The sequence below is a fragment of the Toxotes jaculatrix genome, chromosome 12 (assembly GCF_017976425.1).
Source record: "Toxotes jaculatrix isolate fToxJac2 chromosome 12, fToxJac2.pri, whole genome shotgun sequence".
In the NCBI taxonomy this organism is placed as follows: domain Eukaryota; kingdom Metazoa; phylum Chordata; class Actinopteri; family Toxotidae; genus Toxotes; species Toxotes jaculatrix.
Genome location: NC_054405.1, coordinates 12321365 through 12337161, shown reverse-complemented (window position 1 = coordinate 12337161; position 15797 = coordinate 12321365). Strand labels below are relative to the sequence as shown.

The following is a 15797-nucleotide window of genomic DNA, read 5'->3' as shown; positions in this document are numbered from 1 at the left end:
TACCTTCAATAGTAGACTTTATTTGAAATAGGCCATAAAGTGAAACAGGAATAAAAAAATAAACAAAACAAACATTGCCCATATCCAGTGGTTGGTTTGACATTTTGGGTATCTCATTTCACTGTATGAATCAGGTACTAGTAAAGTACTTTTGTTTCCCAGCACCCAAAGTGCAAAAAATACTTTCTACTAAAATGCCCAATTGTTACTGTAGTTTTGTTTTCTTACACTGTACATAGATTTAAGTATGAATAGGAAAAGTAAACATTTTTTTAAATTTTCTATAACCTAGGAACACATATCAAATGCTGCACATGAAACAATGAGGTGAAGAACACCAAACACCCAAAAATCCCATTAAGTATAAGTATACTGTGTAAAATACATTCATTCATAATGTTTAAGTAATAGGCAGTATTACGGTAAATATAAAAGGTCCTCATCATTCACAATTCCCAGAGTCATACTTATAGAAATAACAGCACTGGCTCAAGTTGGAATTATTTTGATGAGGATGGTTATTACAAAACATTTAACACATAAAGTAAGAGTTCATAATAGTCCAACATGACATTAGAAAGTGAGGTTGTGTGTGATATGTTCATTTTTTGCAGTTTCTTAATTACTTTTTATTCTAAGTTAAGAAAAGACAGATGGTCGGGTACCTGGATGTCATGTACATTTCTGATTAAAAATGATGCATTAAGGTCATTTAAAAGTAATGACAACATTCAACTGCACTATTCAATATAAGGAAATGTACCAAAGTTAAAGGAAGGGTAGGACATTTCGTGTCAGCTACAGAAACATTGTTTGGCAGTCATGTTGAATTATAATTTAAACCCTTCAAGACAAAAACAAAAAAACAACCTAAAAGTGGCAAGGTGTTGTGGCATTAAAACCCTCTGACACAGTCATTTCTCCTGTACTAACCTCTTTAAAGAAATATATACCTCTAAGTTGCACTATAAATTCTGCAGTTTGCAATAAAGACATAGTACAAAACCATTTCACATGTTTAATCCCTGTGTACTGGATTTAGACATAATAAAATCTACCTGGCAAGGGTTGAGGCAATAGGTAAACAATTAAACAAGAAAAACATAAAACAGATTAAAAAAAAAAAAATCTCCATAACATGAAATGAACCTACAGTGATTGGATCACCTGGCAAGAGATTTGGAAAAATAGTAAAACACCAAAAACCAATTCCCATAGAGTAAATACCTGCTTCTGAACAAAACATCTGCAAAATATATTCTCTCCTAACTCAGCTGGCAAGCCTGGTAGCAAAAAGTAAACAACATTTTGGAGTAGATCATACAAATTTCAGCATAAAAGCATAAAAATGTTAATTAAAAAAAACCAAGCACAGTTCATCATACTTGAATAATATAATACTGTTTGTAAAAGTTATATTTTTGAAAAATAACTCACTTTAACTTTCAGTCTAAACATGCAGTGTCTTCAGTAATGTGTCAGCATTGGCGACAATTTCAGTTGATGACTGTGTGGCATCTTTGAGTGCTTCATAGTGTGATTTTCAATCAAAGACCCTGAAAAATTAGAGAGGTGAAGTGCAACAATAAAACATCTGTCAGAGGTGCTGTGCATGAGCGAAGAACATGCAGGTTTTTCTTGTCTTTTCAGACCTCCGCCATTGTAATAACTGAATTCCTGGCAAACAGGGTGGTGAGCAGAGAATCCGGCTTCTTCTCTTGTTTTGATCTCCTCCTAGAATTGAAGCATAGTTTGGCGTGAGCTAACCTTCTAATTTCACTGTATATCTCAGTGTGTGTAAAAATATGTTGTATATATGTATGTACTCACAATTTGAGGACTGCCCCCACACACATAGACAGCACCAGTATGGCAATGATGGCGGCCGCAATATATACATAGACTGGTACCATGTCCCATTCTGGTTCAGGTGCAACTTTTTTCACTTCTAGAAGAAAAGCAAACACACACACACACGGTCAGGTTTACAAATCACCTCTTTAAAAACATCTATAAATGAACCATACAAAGACAAGTCAATTAACATCTATGTAAACAACAATAAACGCATGAATAACATGCAAAACTGAAGAGCCATATTTGGGCATTATATAGATCAATGAGTAGCTGTAGATGTCTAAAAATTCAGGGGACTACGCACACTCTGGACTGCAAGAGCATTGTTTCAACTCAAATATGTTAAAGATCAGAGCCAAAACAACAGAAAAGGTATCACTGTTCAAATGTTTGCAGACTGTCCTACACACCTAAGTAAATTAACCTCAAACACTGAAAACAGATTACATTTCAGCTTCACATTCATTTAGTTTTCTCTTTTTGGAGTTTAGAACCAGTTTCCCATGAATGAAAGTCATGAAGTGTGAAGGTCATTAAAAGCTGACACTGTACTTGGAGAAGGCCTGATTTGCAGTAGAGCTGATAGAATACAAGATCGTCGGCATAAAAACTGACATTGCAATGTTCAGTTGAAAAATTAATATTATTTCAAGCGGCCTAATTTTAATCCTTGAGGAACACCTTTATCAACCGTCTGAAGTACAAAGAAGGAGACTCCAGCACAGAGTTTAATCCAAAGTTTTATTCTCTGAAAATGACAATGAGTTTTATTCAAGCTTTAGTTACATTTTTTTCAATAAAATAGGAATTGTAATTTTAACAAGCATGACGTCAGGGAAGTCTAAATAAAGAGGTAGAGATTTGGCAAGTAGTCAAACATTAAACATCAAAACAAAAAACTCCAAGAATAACTTATTATTGGTAGACATCCAGAAGGAGGCGGATTTTAACAAGCATGAAGACAGCAATGTCTGCAAACCATTTCAACACATACAGTAGATGAACTAGGCAGTCTGTAGCCTATAATAATTTATCTTCTAGGGGGCAAAAATTAACAGTTGGGCACATTATGCCCTCCCACTCTGTGTACAGATGCTGTTGAATTCAAACTGCTATTAAATACCCATAAAAAACAGTTCCCACAGCCGAGTACAGCTGGCAACTCCATTGTACTGTATTTTATTTTGAGTCCCAGAAATCAACCAGCACTCCCTTGTTCTCATAAAGAGCTAGCTCATAATTGTCTCATGCAGTCCTTGTTGTGGCCAACTCCCTTTACCTGGCGGGGATGTAAGGACGCAGTGTAGACAGGATGAGTCACTACTGGCGCGACAAAGGCAGGATTTTTTCCTATGCCTCAGTCAGTTGAGTCTCTATTATCATACATTGGGAATCTAAACTTTCCAAGACATCTCTACCTTCATACTTGATGAAAAGCTACAACTGTCTCCAATAATGTCCAATAATTGTCCAATAATGTAATGTAACTCTCAACATAATCTCAAATAACACAGGTTCTCAAACTAGATTGACATACATCTACAACACATATAATGCAGGACTCACTATAAGGTGCTTATCCTTTTGGGTGATGTTGCAACGAGGCATTTCAGGGCACTGGGGGTCTTTTCTTTAAAGCTAAAATACATTTTTTATTTATCACTTTGAGCCACTCATTGTTACATCATTGTATACACTGTATACTATACAGTATGTTTCCATTCATCCTCATAATGTTCAGGATGTTGCTGATACCCTACACTGTGTTTGTGAGGTTCTCAGTCATCCAGGTCATGGTTCTCAGAGAAAGTTTGAATCTAGGGCAACAGGACTGGTATTAGACTCTTGAAGACCTTTCCAAGAGGTTCCTTCAGTTCTGACTGACTGGTGGGGAGACCCAGGTATTTATTCTTGGTAGGATCATTAACCAGGCCACTGATAGTACTTATTGGTCAGTGCTCCTGGGAGTTGTGATGACTGTCGTCAGAGTCATTAAAGTCACTTGATAGACAGTTTAGTCTCCTGGGAAGGCATGAAAGGACAGCATTGTAGGCCTTCTCCTCTTTTGAGGGACCGTTTCTTTACTTTGATGTAGATGGACTCCTTCACTCCTCTTTCAAACCACCTGTCCTCCCTGTTCAAAATGCGAACATCATTGTCAATAAGCCTGAAGAGTGCGGTCTGTTGCTGGATTTGAAAAACACAGGGATGAGATGCTTGTCGAAAATTCTCCAATACTTCAAGTTTTTCCAATACTTCAGACACGTAAGGGATGAAAATGTTGTTCCATCTATTCTTCCTTTTTTTTTCAGCACCCATTGTGTTGGTGTTCTTTCTGGATCTTGTGGCCGCTTTCGCAAAGTTCCAGTTGGGTTATCCACAAACTTTGACTGTGTTCTTCAAATGACAGTGCTCCTTTTCTTGGGCCTGGGCACTCGTAGGCACTTTATCAGGTCGGTGTCGCAAGGTTCTGATATCCCCAAGCTTGTCTTCCAGTGGATGGTGAGAATCAAAGAGCAGGCACTGGTCTGTGTGTGTGGGTTTCCTGTATACACCAGTGTGGAGGCTCCCGTCTTCCTTAATGTGTACAGCACAGTCCAAAAAGGGCAAGGTGTTGTTCATGACATCCTCTCGTATGAACTTGGTGTTTTTATCCACTGAGTTGATGTGTTCAGTGACCCAGGAAGTTCACACATTCACTCTCAGTCAGTCAAGAACACCAGTCCAGTTGCCTTAGATTAAAACTTTCTCAGGTGACCCTACACTATGAAGTCTAAATACAAGATAATTCCTTTCTCTGCCGTACAAAGGGCCAGACCTCAGTGACATCTGTGGCTGTAGAAAAAAAGACAATAAAATAGAAAATTAGTGCAAATTATAACTTCTGTTGGCTTGTTTTTTGCATGAACTGTTATTTTGTTATTCTGGCACACCTAGTTGAAGTGATATAAATTAGATATTGAAATGCATAACATTTTAGAATGAGATTCCCACAAAATGTTATTCATTGTCAGTGCAAGTATTTTAATGGCTCTCTGTATAAATGAAAAAGATTGTGACTAAACAAAATCCTTCTGAATGTCTATTAAAGTTAACATTAGAAAATAAGGATAGCAATATCATAAAATGAATAATAATAATAATAAAATTTACACTTACTGTGATATCAGGTTCTTCCAGCGGAAAATCCACCAACGTGAAGACTTGCTGTGGCTTTAAACAAAAATGTTGCTTTGCAGCTTAGTTTGTAATTCCTTAACTCATTGGAAACACACTTTGAATGGATCATTTAGGAATGATTAAATACAAATCTCTCATGAATTTAAATGTCCCAGTCAAGTTTTTTTGGCCCAGATCCCAATCCAACACAGACCTTTAATATTGAGTATTCAGTTTAATTGCTCCAGTCGAGAGTGGCACCAAGGTATGGTCTCAAGGTGAAAACAGCAAGTGGCAGAATGTAGTCTGGAAACTGAGACTAAATAAAGGAATAGAGAAGGCCACACTGATGATGGAGGGAACACAAGCTTCATCTGTGAGCCTTAAGGATATTAATGAACAAATTGCTGTTCTACTAAAGAAATTTATAGACTTACTCCAAAACACAAGTGAAAACAAAAGACAGGATATAAAGGAAACATTCAAAGGTAAGGCAAAAAAGTTGGCCGATCTATAGTGTCTAGAGCACTGTAGACGAACCTCGCCATTCTGAGCATACCAAAATGCCAACAGAAAAAACGCTAAAAAAATGTACAGTGTATATGAACAATCCAATATAATAGATGTCTTTTGTACGCACTCAACAGCGTTCAATAGCTTTGGTGTGTGACATAGAAAAAAATGCTTTGTCTGTTTCAAGTCCAAGAGAATGATTGCAAATACCTCTGCTTCTTATGGTGGAAAAATGGAGATGTAGGCACACAGATATAGCCAAAGAGAACAGCCTTGCATATCCGTTTGGTGCCCAATTCATTTGTAGCATTAGAGACAAGATCTCATCAGTGTTGAGAGAATACAGACAGATGTTAAGTGCCTGCCAACTTAGGAAAAGTGGTGAAAAGGGAACTGCATCAGGTGCAAGCACTACTAGATATGGACAGTGTTCTTATCTGAGACTTAAGAAGAAGGATGGAGACGTTCACTGAGTTTTTATCATGCGTAAGTCTTGTGTGTCTCCCACAAAGGTCACCGCTACTCTGAGGCTAGAACTGACAGTGGAACTGCTGTCATCCAGTTGGCTCATGGGTCCCAAGCACCCATGGGAAAAAAAATACATCTCTCATGGCTACTCCTAAAAGACAGATTAAATGCAAAAGACACAAAGCAGAGGGAATCTGCTACCAAGTAACAATAAGCTATATCATCTTGATGTCTTTTTAGACAGAGATGCTCTGCTCAAGGTGGGAGGAAGACTACGTCATTCAGCCCTTTGTAGCTCACTGAAGCTCACAATAGTCATCCCCAGAGTACATGTTATCACAAAACTGATAACTGCACAATGCCTTGAAATGGTTAAACACCTGGGCATATTTCTGACTAAACAAGAATGAATAGAACACAAAAGACATGGATTTTTGTTTACATGCTTTAGTTCTCGTGCGACTCATGTTGAGATGTTAGATGAGCTGTCGACTGATGTTTTCATCAACAGTCTGCATTGATTTTTTTCCTGGTACTGATTTTGTAGGTGCCAAAAATGAACTTCAAGGCCAAAAATGAACTTCAAGCAGTGTAAAGTTGATGCTGATAGACTGGCAATTGTCCTTGTAGAAAAACACATTTATTTTGTCTTGAACACACCTCATGCAAGCCATGCTGGTGGAGTGTGGGAAGGACAGATCGGTCCTGATAGAGTCAAGGGAATGTCCCCAAGGACTTTACCGTATGAGGCAATAGCTGCCCTCTTACAGCAGACAACCTGGGCAACCTCTGCACTGCACTATCTGTCCCAGGCAAATTTGTCAGAGAGGCCTTGTGTGAACAATGGCAGAGCCGTTTTGGAGCCACTGCAGGAAAGCGTATTCCATTAGCATCACGGTCTAACAACCTTGGCACATGCCCAAGGGAAACTTTCATGTAGGTGACATACTGATGGACACAGATGAAATGCAATCAAGATCTGTGTGGAGACTTGGAAGAGAGGCTGTATCAGACAAAGATGGACTTGTAAGGAGAGTCAAGATATTTCTAGGAGATAAAAGTCTGAACAAAAAAGGTGAATGCGTAAGCAAAGCATCTGTGGTAGAACATCAAGTTAGTGGCCCTTGGAGAGGCCTCTTAAACATAAGGGGAAGGTAAGAGTGTGATGTGTAAACAGTGTTCAGTAAAAAGTAATTTCACATAAGCAAATTACTTGTGTTTTAAATGAACCTACATGTAAAACATTTAATTTGGTGGTAGTGTAAACGACATCAATGCAGAGTGGTTCACACGTGTAAAATTTGTGTTTGTAATGTATTTATTACGTTGTTCTTGTGAACACGTACTTTTATTTTGAAAGGACACTACGCATATAACAAACAGAAACTAATCGTATAAAAAACAGTAAATGCTGCAGAGACGGTAACACAGAGCACGGGGAGAGAAACGATGAGGATGAAGAGGGAGAGTAAGTTAAAATGGAAATGTGAGAGTCGAGATGGCAACAAGGTATGCTAGTTGCATTTGTTTGTCTCTAATAATTTCAAGTTTATTTGACGTACTTTCTGACTTTGTGATGCTAACACAGTTTAATGTATTATTTGGTCTTCTGTTTGTGTCATTTATGTTTAACTCTTACATTGATCCACGAACTGCAAGAAAACAGAATAAACTGCATTAGAACATCAGTCCAGGCTCCCACTTGTTCAACTAGAATGCTACAGGTTGGCTCGGGACATCTCTACTCATGATGTTACAAAAACTCAAGATACGGTTCTTTAGATTTCTAATTCTGTGAAACATAATCACAGAGAGCAAAAGTATTTGTCAAATGGGACAAAAATCTCATGGGGGCATCCAGACAAAGAGTGAATAGGAGAGTACTGGCGAATGACAATGGCATTTACAAAATCCTAATCTAAAAAAAAAAGTTTCCCACGATCTAGCTTTATAATTTTGTCACACTCAAACAGATTTCATGCAAGAAATGATCATGTCAGGTTTTCTATGTAATACCTGGGATTACATTATGACAAGAGAATACTGGTGTTTTTAATGCAACGCTGTAGTAAACTGAAATACCTTTACCTGGGTAGCAGGTTGGATGACTCCACTCGCTCCAAAAGCTTCGGTCTGCACAATACTTGTGCAATTTGGACCGGACCCTGAAGCAGTTTCTCTCATGGTCGTGAATGAGGGGCAGGGTCAGTTTCATCTCTTTGGTTAAAATCTGCAGTTGTTAAGAAAAAAAAAATAAGAAGAGAAATGATTTGAAAGAAATACAACTTAGAGAGTTGACATCCATTGCCTAAACTGGCTTAAAGAAAAACATCTAACAGCTAAAGACCCAGAAAACCTCCTCAGGGGTCAGTCACAGCTAAAAGATTACTGAATATTGGACTGTCAGCAACCACAAACCCACCCCCAGTGGAACTATAATGTTCCTCCATGTCCATCAAATGTGTTAAGTTCAGGGATGAGGTTGCAATTGGGATTGTCAAGCATGTTTATATACTTCTCATATGTCTCAGAACGTTATAAATAGCAAAAAATTTATAAATATATTAAGAGGTTTAATGCTGCACTGCAAAAAGTACTTTTTTCTGACTTCATTGTTAATATTTCATTATTTTTTATCCTCCCCTGTTGCTCTTGCAGTTTTTAAGTTTTAAATTATCTTATCTGACTCTTCCCAGCATGCTCATACAGCTCTCACAGCAACTTAATCCTATTTACATCAGAAAGCTCTGGAACCCAAACCCATTCAGAGCAAACAAAGGCGGAAAGATACACACCCTATAAATCTCTGAATGAATAATAGCTTGATTGAGTGAGTGCCTTAAGAGTGTTCTTTAAGTAAACCTTACCGATGCAGTTTTTCCATCAGATCCCTCCTGTTGCACCTCCCATTCTAGGCAGCGTCCAGAGTCCATCCCAACAGGAAGCTCCCAGTGTACTTCCAGCTGCGCGTCTGGACCTGCTTGCAGATGCAGCTTCTCTGTGGTTCCAGGCTTCACTGCATAAATATTAAAATAAGGAAGACGAGATTACGGAGTGTGACAGGAAGCTGAGAGGAAAACAAACAGGAGTGTCATTACAGTGAAGTGAGTAACGACCACTAACACAAGATCAAAACTTGAGTGCAGTAATTATTATACCCTGACTGAACGCTCATCCTGCATATTATGGTTGCCCCACCCCAGAAGGCAAACATGCATGTACCTTGGTTTTGCATCTGCAGGGAGGTGAACATTGGTTTCAGCAGCCCTTCAGAAGAGGAGCCATTTATGCAGAAGTTGATATCAGTGAAAAGAGGGAGAGCGTTCTCTGTGAAGTTGCAGCCGCTCCTGAATCCGCCTGAAAATATGTATTTTGGGCATTCCTCCGCTCGTTCCAGTTTCTTGTGCCTGGGGAAGATGTAGACCAGAAGACACACTGCTTATCATTATCTATTCATCCAAACTGTTTTTTTTTTTCAGGTGTTGGTGAGGCATCAATGAGCCATCATCTATGATGTGACCATCTCAACCAACAGGATATCCAAGGCACTAGAGCTTATCTTAAAGCTTCTGGCAGAACAGTAACTCACAAGAAAGAAATAACTGAAAATGAGAATGTATATTCAGGTCTGATTTGCCAGTGACAAGTATTTATTTTATTCTGTTGCTTTGTGTTTAATGTCACATGTTGCTGGTTTTAAAGTGCTAAAATATGGTCAAATGGACCGGCTGCTTTCTGGCATCACAGCCACATTGCAGAAATGTTGACCCCGAGGCCGTGGCTAAAGCACGTAGATGGTTCCGTCAGCAAGACAAAAAGGCTTTTCAAACTTATTCCATGTCCAAAGACTTGTTTCTCCTTCTTCCTGGCTACGCCAAAGGAAGTGGTGTTCATAGGCCAGGGTTTTGTTGGCAGGAATGTGTGACTTAAGTGTGTGCATGCTTGTTGCCTCAGAATGGAAGGCCAGAAGGAAGTTGGGTTATTGTACTTTTGTGCGCTCAACATTTGACCATTGATTAGATGGCTTATATTTCTTACATCTGTACATTTCTCCCTTTAATTTTTTCAGTTACACATAATCAACACTTAATATGTTGAAATGACACATTTGTGTTTAATTACATGACACAATTACATTAAATGCCTAAAATATTTAGAAGTGGTGTGTGCCCACTCAGCCCACTCAGTGGTAAATTCATTTTTAGCCCACACAACAGCAAAATGGGTTCTTTGTTTCAAGCCTACACTGTGCCCACACTTTTGGGCTTGTGTGGGTTGCCCACTAGGGCCCCGTGACTTGGAGTGTGGCAAGCGTTTCACCAGGCATGCAAATCGTGAAACCCTCAGTGGCACCACATGGGACTACATGGGGTTGTTTGCTGGATTACTTTTGTTTTTTTTAAACAATCAGAAGTGATCATCAGTAATCATCGCAATCTTGTAGGGACACAGCTCAGTGATAGCAAACATCACTGAGCTGGTTTTCCATTGTTGTTTACATTTACGTCCCTCATCCATTAATGTTTGTTTCTGTCTGTGCACATCTGGACAAATGATAGGTGAAGAAACTACGTCAAACCAGCCTGTGAATCAAATGTGTATGAACGATTGCTGAAGAGTTTGTTTAATGATGAGAGGTGCAGAAAAGAGGTGCACGTGTCCTGCACCGAATTTCACAGAGGTGTTCCGCCTCAATAAAAAAGAACTATAATGTGCTTGTTTCCCCACCAAAAAAAGGGGGGTGGGGTTGGTGGTGGTGGTGAACAACTGAACAACTGATGTATTTCAGCGTGAAGCTTTTTTAGACTTTATCATCACACTGAGACTATGGAACTGGATAATCAGTTCATGTTAAAACGAATAAAGGGAATAAGTTTTAGCCTCAGTTTTAATTCAGTTACTTAATTTAGTTCTTAGCTAATATCTTTGGCTTTATTTTCGTTAAAGCAAGACCAAGTTTCTGCAGAACAGACTCTTGGTCTTAAAACAAACAAACAAAAAAAATTGTAAAATAAGACTTGAGCTCTAGTTTGTTTTGATTTTTAGCAGTAATGGTGACCGAATATAAAATGGTTAAAAGTGGTTGAACTGACTGTAACAAACAGATCAATGTCTGTAGAACATTTCATGGAAATCCATCCAATAATAGTGCAGATATTTTGCTTTGAAGTAGCTTGTGACAGGTGATGGCATAGCTAAAAAAAATAGTCTCTATTGGACATATGACATACCAGAAATACAGCTTTTGCTGTGAGTTGGCTGGCATCTTTGGGCTTCTTTCCCATGTGCACTCCATGTTCTCCATGTTATGGAACACACAGACAAAGTCCTTGACCGTGGCACCCACAACACCTAGAGGTCGAAAGATCAAGGTCAATTCATAGATTTTCCAAAGCGGACAGTTTTTTTTAATCAATATTTCACTATTCCTTTCTCCTTCTACCTGTGCTGGGAGGCTTCTGAACCAGTTCAGTGTAGTTTGTACTCTCGACCATAGTGCCGTTGGTGCAGGGTCCGCTCAGCAGCGTGTACACTCTCACTCTGACGTCTTTCATCAGATCAAACTGGGCACGGTATGACCTCTTAGACGTCCTGACGGCCTGTCAATCCAGAAAAGCAAATCCATCATTCAGGTTAGAGACTGGAATTCCCATGAGATATATTGTTCTGGGAAAGCTGACACTATAGGCTTGTATTCAAAGCTGATTATTGTTTTGAGCCAGTCCTGTTTGGAAAAAAATTTGATGCCTCAGCTGGCATCTCGAAAAAGATTGTGTCCTCAGGCATTCAAGTGTAGTGAGAAACTATAACCGGCCAACAATGAATGCACCTTATGACAGTGAAACTGGGTGGGGATTTGTAAAAAATTACAGTAACTTTCAGGAAGTCAAAGTCAAACTTTGTGTTTCATGCTTCTAAGCATTGCATCATGTCACAATTGTTACCATTTCCATTACCACAGTCTTTGTCATTATTATGATTACTCATCCCCATGGGCACAGAGATGATCATTGTCTTAGTCATTACACACTCATTGCATTCTACTTTTCTGTCATGGCTCTCCCATTTTAACTAGTGATCCTGCCAGTTCTGTGTTTTCATTGTACACTAACTCTATTGTCTATTTGTCTTCGTCACTTCAGACCCAGCTGCTTGCCTCTGCCCGATTTCACACCTGTTGGCTGCTCCATTCCTGCGCATACCAGTCCCCATCTACCTAATCATCACTTCTGTACATATTCCTCCCTTTGTACTGCTGCCCGCCCGTTTGGTCTGCCTTGTTCCAAACACACCATTAAATGCTTGTTCCCTGCCATCATTGACCCTTTTGTGCTTTTGGGTTTTCAGTTTCTCGGAATGCCCTAGCAGTATTTCTCATTGTAACCTGACTGCTTCCTTTGTCAGATGCCAACATCCCTTGAAAACACTACATGTTTGTTGCTGTTTCAACCTGATTGGTCTACCCTGTGCTGGCAGAAATCAGATTGACCCATGGCTAGTCAGTTTTTGTTCAGACATATCATGGTACAAACACAGGCATCTTTGATACATCTATGAGTCAGACACCTGGCTTCCGTAATGGCACACTTCCATGACGCATAAAGTCAGATGAAGTAATATCCTTACCTAAATCGGTGAAGCCACACTCAGGTATGTGCAGTTTGGCACACGTTTGAATTTTGCCAATGTATGAAAGCAGACTTTTTTCACACACACACACACACACACACACACACACACACACACACACACACACACACACACACACACACATCCTTGTTTCACATAGATTTGCACACGTAATCAGGGATGTTGGAAGTGGAGCAAGTTCCACTGAATTCCAGACATCAAAAACAAAATTACAAAATTCCTCTTTATCAACTTAATGTGAGCGCGAAAACGTGTCATCTGTGTGTGGTTGGCATCCTATTCTGATGATGAATCATCATCTCAGGATTATTATTCATTCTTCATTAATGTCATCACTTATCATACACATAGTGTTGTAGCTACATGAACATCAAGTATGTGAAATGACTGAACTTTGAATAAAATTGTAATCACTCACAGTCCAACTGTCCTTGTAGGTGTTGAAGTACTCCAGCTGGTAACGTTTGGGACACTCTGTCATGTTGATCATGCTGGCTGGGGGACTCCATGTAATCTCAAGGTGTCCAAGATGTCCAGGGTCTAATATCACAAGGTTCTCAGGAGGATCCACTGCAAGTTGAAAAGGAGCTTTATTTGCAGAGGTTGTGTCCCACTCTTTTCTGGTCATCAGCAGCATGGTACATCTCATCACCGTATTTTACCTGGCTCACGTTGACGGGTATTTACACTAAATTGAATAATCCACCGCTGTTTTTAGGAAACGAGGCGTTGATATTCTGATCATTTACACCCTTCTTTTTTTTTTTTTTGGAAACGCTCTCAGCGCAAGTGGAACCTTCAAGCACAGAGTCACACCTAAGCTCGTGCTTTCTCTGTAGAACAATCAATTTATTTATTTATTATGTCAATATCATGTTATGTTATGTTAATATTAATTAACTGTACTTTGCTTTATTTGGTTTCCTCGGTACATTAAAGAATAATTTCGTTGTTTTTTGTTTTTTTTTTAAATGGTCCAAGGGGGAAAAATAGCAGACGAGAGACCGGAGAATAACTGAATAAAACTAATCTGGACTAACCTGTATATCCATCGCAATGTATGCTTCCCCTCCAGGTCATTAAAAGCAGCATCAACGCAGCTTGATGAGTCACCGCAGATTTACTTGCCATCAGTGTATATGTACGCGTTTCTATCCGAGACTGAAAGAACATTTAAAGAGTGAAGAAGATGTAAAAATGGCTAAAACAGATTCAAAAATATATACAGCCTGCGTGAACTCACTTTCAAACCTACCATTAAACTGTAATTGGTTTAACAGGATAATGAAAGTTAAACAGTATGGGGGAATACAATCACAAAAAATAAAATAAAATAAATACCTCAAGGGTGTCCAAAATACTTCCCGAATGACTTTTCCCTGTGTGGTCCTGTGGTTAAGAAATAAGAATAGAAAAAAAAAATCTAATATTAGAACAAACAATGCTTAATGAAAAAACAAAACAAAAAAAACAAAAAAAAAAAAAACTGTCAGACTTCCAGACGAGTGTGCTTACCTGAACGTGAGAGGGAGCGTTTTCCTTCTGTAGCAGGTTCAGGCAAAGTTGAGGAGACTTAAGTGGGAGGATTGACCCAAGAACGAATTCTTTTTGGGTTTTTTTTTTTTTTTTCCTTCCCAGTAATGTTTGGATTCTAAGTAATCAGGAAACCCAAAGTGAGGGGAATCGGTGAGTAACTGTCCCGTAAACGCAGACGTGTTTTGGTGTCAAGTTAAAATTGCAAGTAGGGTGTGGTAGTGATAGTTGTGGCGGTGGTGGTGGTGGTGATGGGGTGGGGGATTTGAGTTATCACCATGTGAGATAACGTTTTGTTTCATTCTATTGACTCCACACCTCAGCACCTTTCGTTTCATGTTGGCTCTTGTCACTGCGACTTGTAGGATGATTGATAGTTCCACGAAAAATATAAGCCTGACTACATTAATGTCTCTTTGTCAGTCATAAAAGAGAGAGAGAGAGAGAGATTGGCCACAGATATTCTGAAACGCTGGTGGGACCAGTCCACGTCTGACCCAGTGGTCAGTGACACAGCAGATTTCAGCCAGAAGAGGTCAGTGAAACAAAGCTTTTCAGGCTGGTGGTAGATCCCTCTTTAAAATGCCTTTGGAAAGTCAATTTCTCTTGTATCACCAGTCCGGTGATGACTTGTTCCCAACAGTAAAGACAGACAGGCAGACCTGGCTACCTCACCTGGTACCTGCCAACCTGACTCTAATGGTCAAAGCGTAATATTTGATCCCTCCTACCTCTGAACTGTCTTCTCAGCACCTGTCTTTCTCTTTGATCTCCTTGGATCCTCATCATGGCTCCCACTGGCCCGTGGGATACCCAGGTTCTTGTATCTGTCCTGTATGTCTGCTGTCCTGGCCTCTGGTAACTCCACCCCTTCAGTCCTGATTTCCTTCTCTTTGCCTCCGTGCGCCCACACTCACCCAGTCCAGAATGACATCCTGATGTCCTCACAGTGAGTCAGCGTCTCATTCAGTCACTCCAGACATAAAGCTTGATGTTATCCATGTTTAAGAGGTGTGTTTTGTGGCGGCACTAATTCCAGTTAAAACAATGGTAAAGAATATATCAATAAATAAATAAAACTACTTAACTTTGTACATCAGAATATTAACTTTTATTGATGTTGTTTGCAGTATCAAATTTGGTTCTTCATACAAACTGAAACATAATGCACCTGTAACACCAAGGAATACAGTGTTTTTTGTTTTTTTTTTCATGTTTGATCAAATCAAATATGAAAGAAATTAAACATTCATCTGTAATATTTGTTATTTCTGATATACTGATATTTACTTGGCAGAACCTTGATAAAAAAAATGCTTCTGCATGAGACATTTGCTGAAATCAAACCGAGGCCAAATAACAAAAATGAGACTGCACCTGGGTTGGTTTACTGTAAATAAGACAAAGGCTTTGACCCTGATCAAAATGTTGTGTGTTTAGATAAACATGTGGTTTTGAGTCAATCCTTCATCGGTAACAAGTGCAGACAGTAAATTAGCCGTGAAAATCAGAGTGGTTCTGTCTCAGTGGTTTGAATTCTGATTGATACCTTAGATGTTTTAAGAGTTAAGAGGCTTCGTCTTTAAAGCTTACTTTTGAGACTGGTTGATTTTGAG

At 39.1% G+C, this 15797-nt stretch overlaps 1 protein-coding gene across 4 annotated transcripts; it reads right to left on the bottom strand.

The window, feature by feature from the left end:
- Window positions 1-14417, bottom strand: il13ra2 (interleukin 13 receptor, alpha 2). Of its 4 annotated transcripts, none has more exons than XM_041051358.1 (11): window positions 14164-14410; window positions 13990-14037; window positions 13689-13809; window positions 13067-13218; window positions 11441-11597; window positions 11229-11349; window positions 9220-9404; window positions 8865-9013; window positions 8086-8227; window positions 1831-1948; window positions 1-1734 (listed from the first exon to the last, which is right to left on the bottom strand). In XM_041051358.1, exons 3-11 carry the CDS (start codon window positions 13777-13779, stop codon window positions 1647-1649), a joined length of 1203 nt encoding a protein of 400 aa, XP_040907292.1. In that variant the 5' UTR covers window positions 13780-13809; window positions 13990-14037; window positions 14164-14410; the 3' UTR covers window positions 1-1646. The 4 variants fall into 4 exon arrangements, with proteins under 4 accessions (XP_040907292.1, XP_040907293.1, XP_040907294.1 ...); XM_041051359.1 differs by lacking the exons at window positions 1-1734; window positions 1831-1948 and adding exons at window positions 2580-4692; window positions 5017-5070 and having other exon boundaries at window positions 14164-14416; XM_041051360.1 differs by lacking the exons at window positions 1-1734; window positions 1831-1948 and adding an exon at window positions 2580-5070 and having other exon boundaries at window positions 14164-14417.
- Window positions 14418-15797: the final 1380 nt, after the last annotated feature.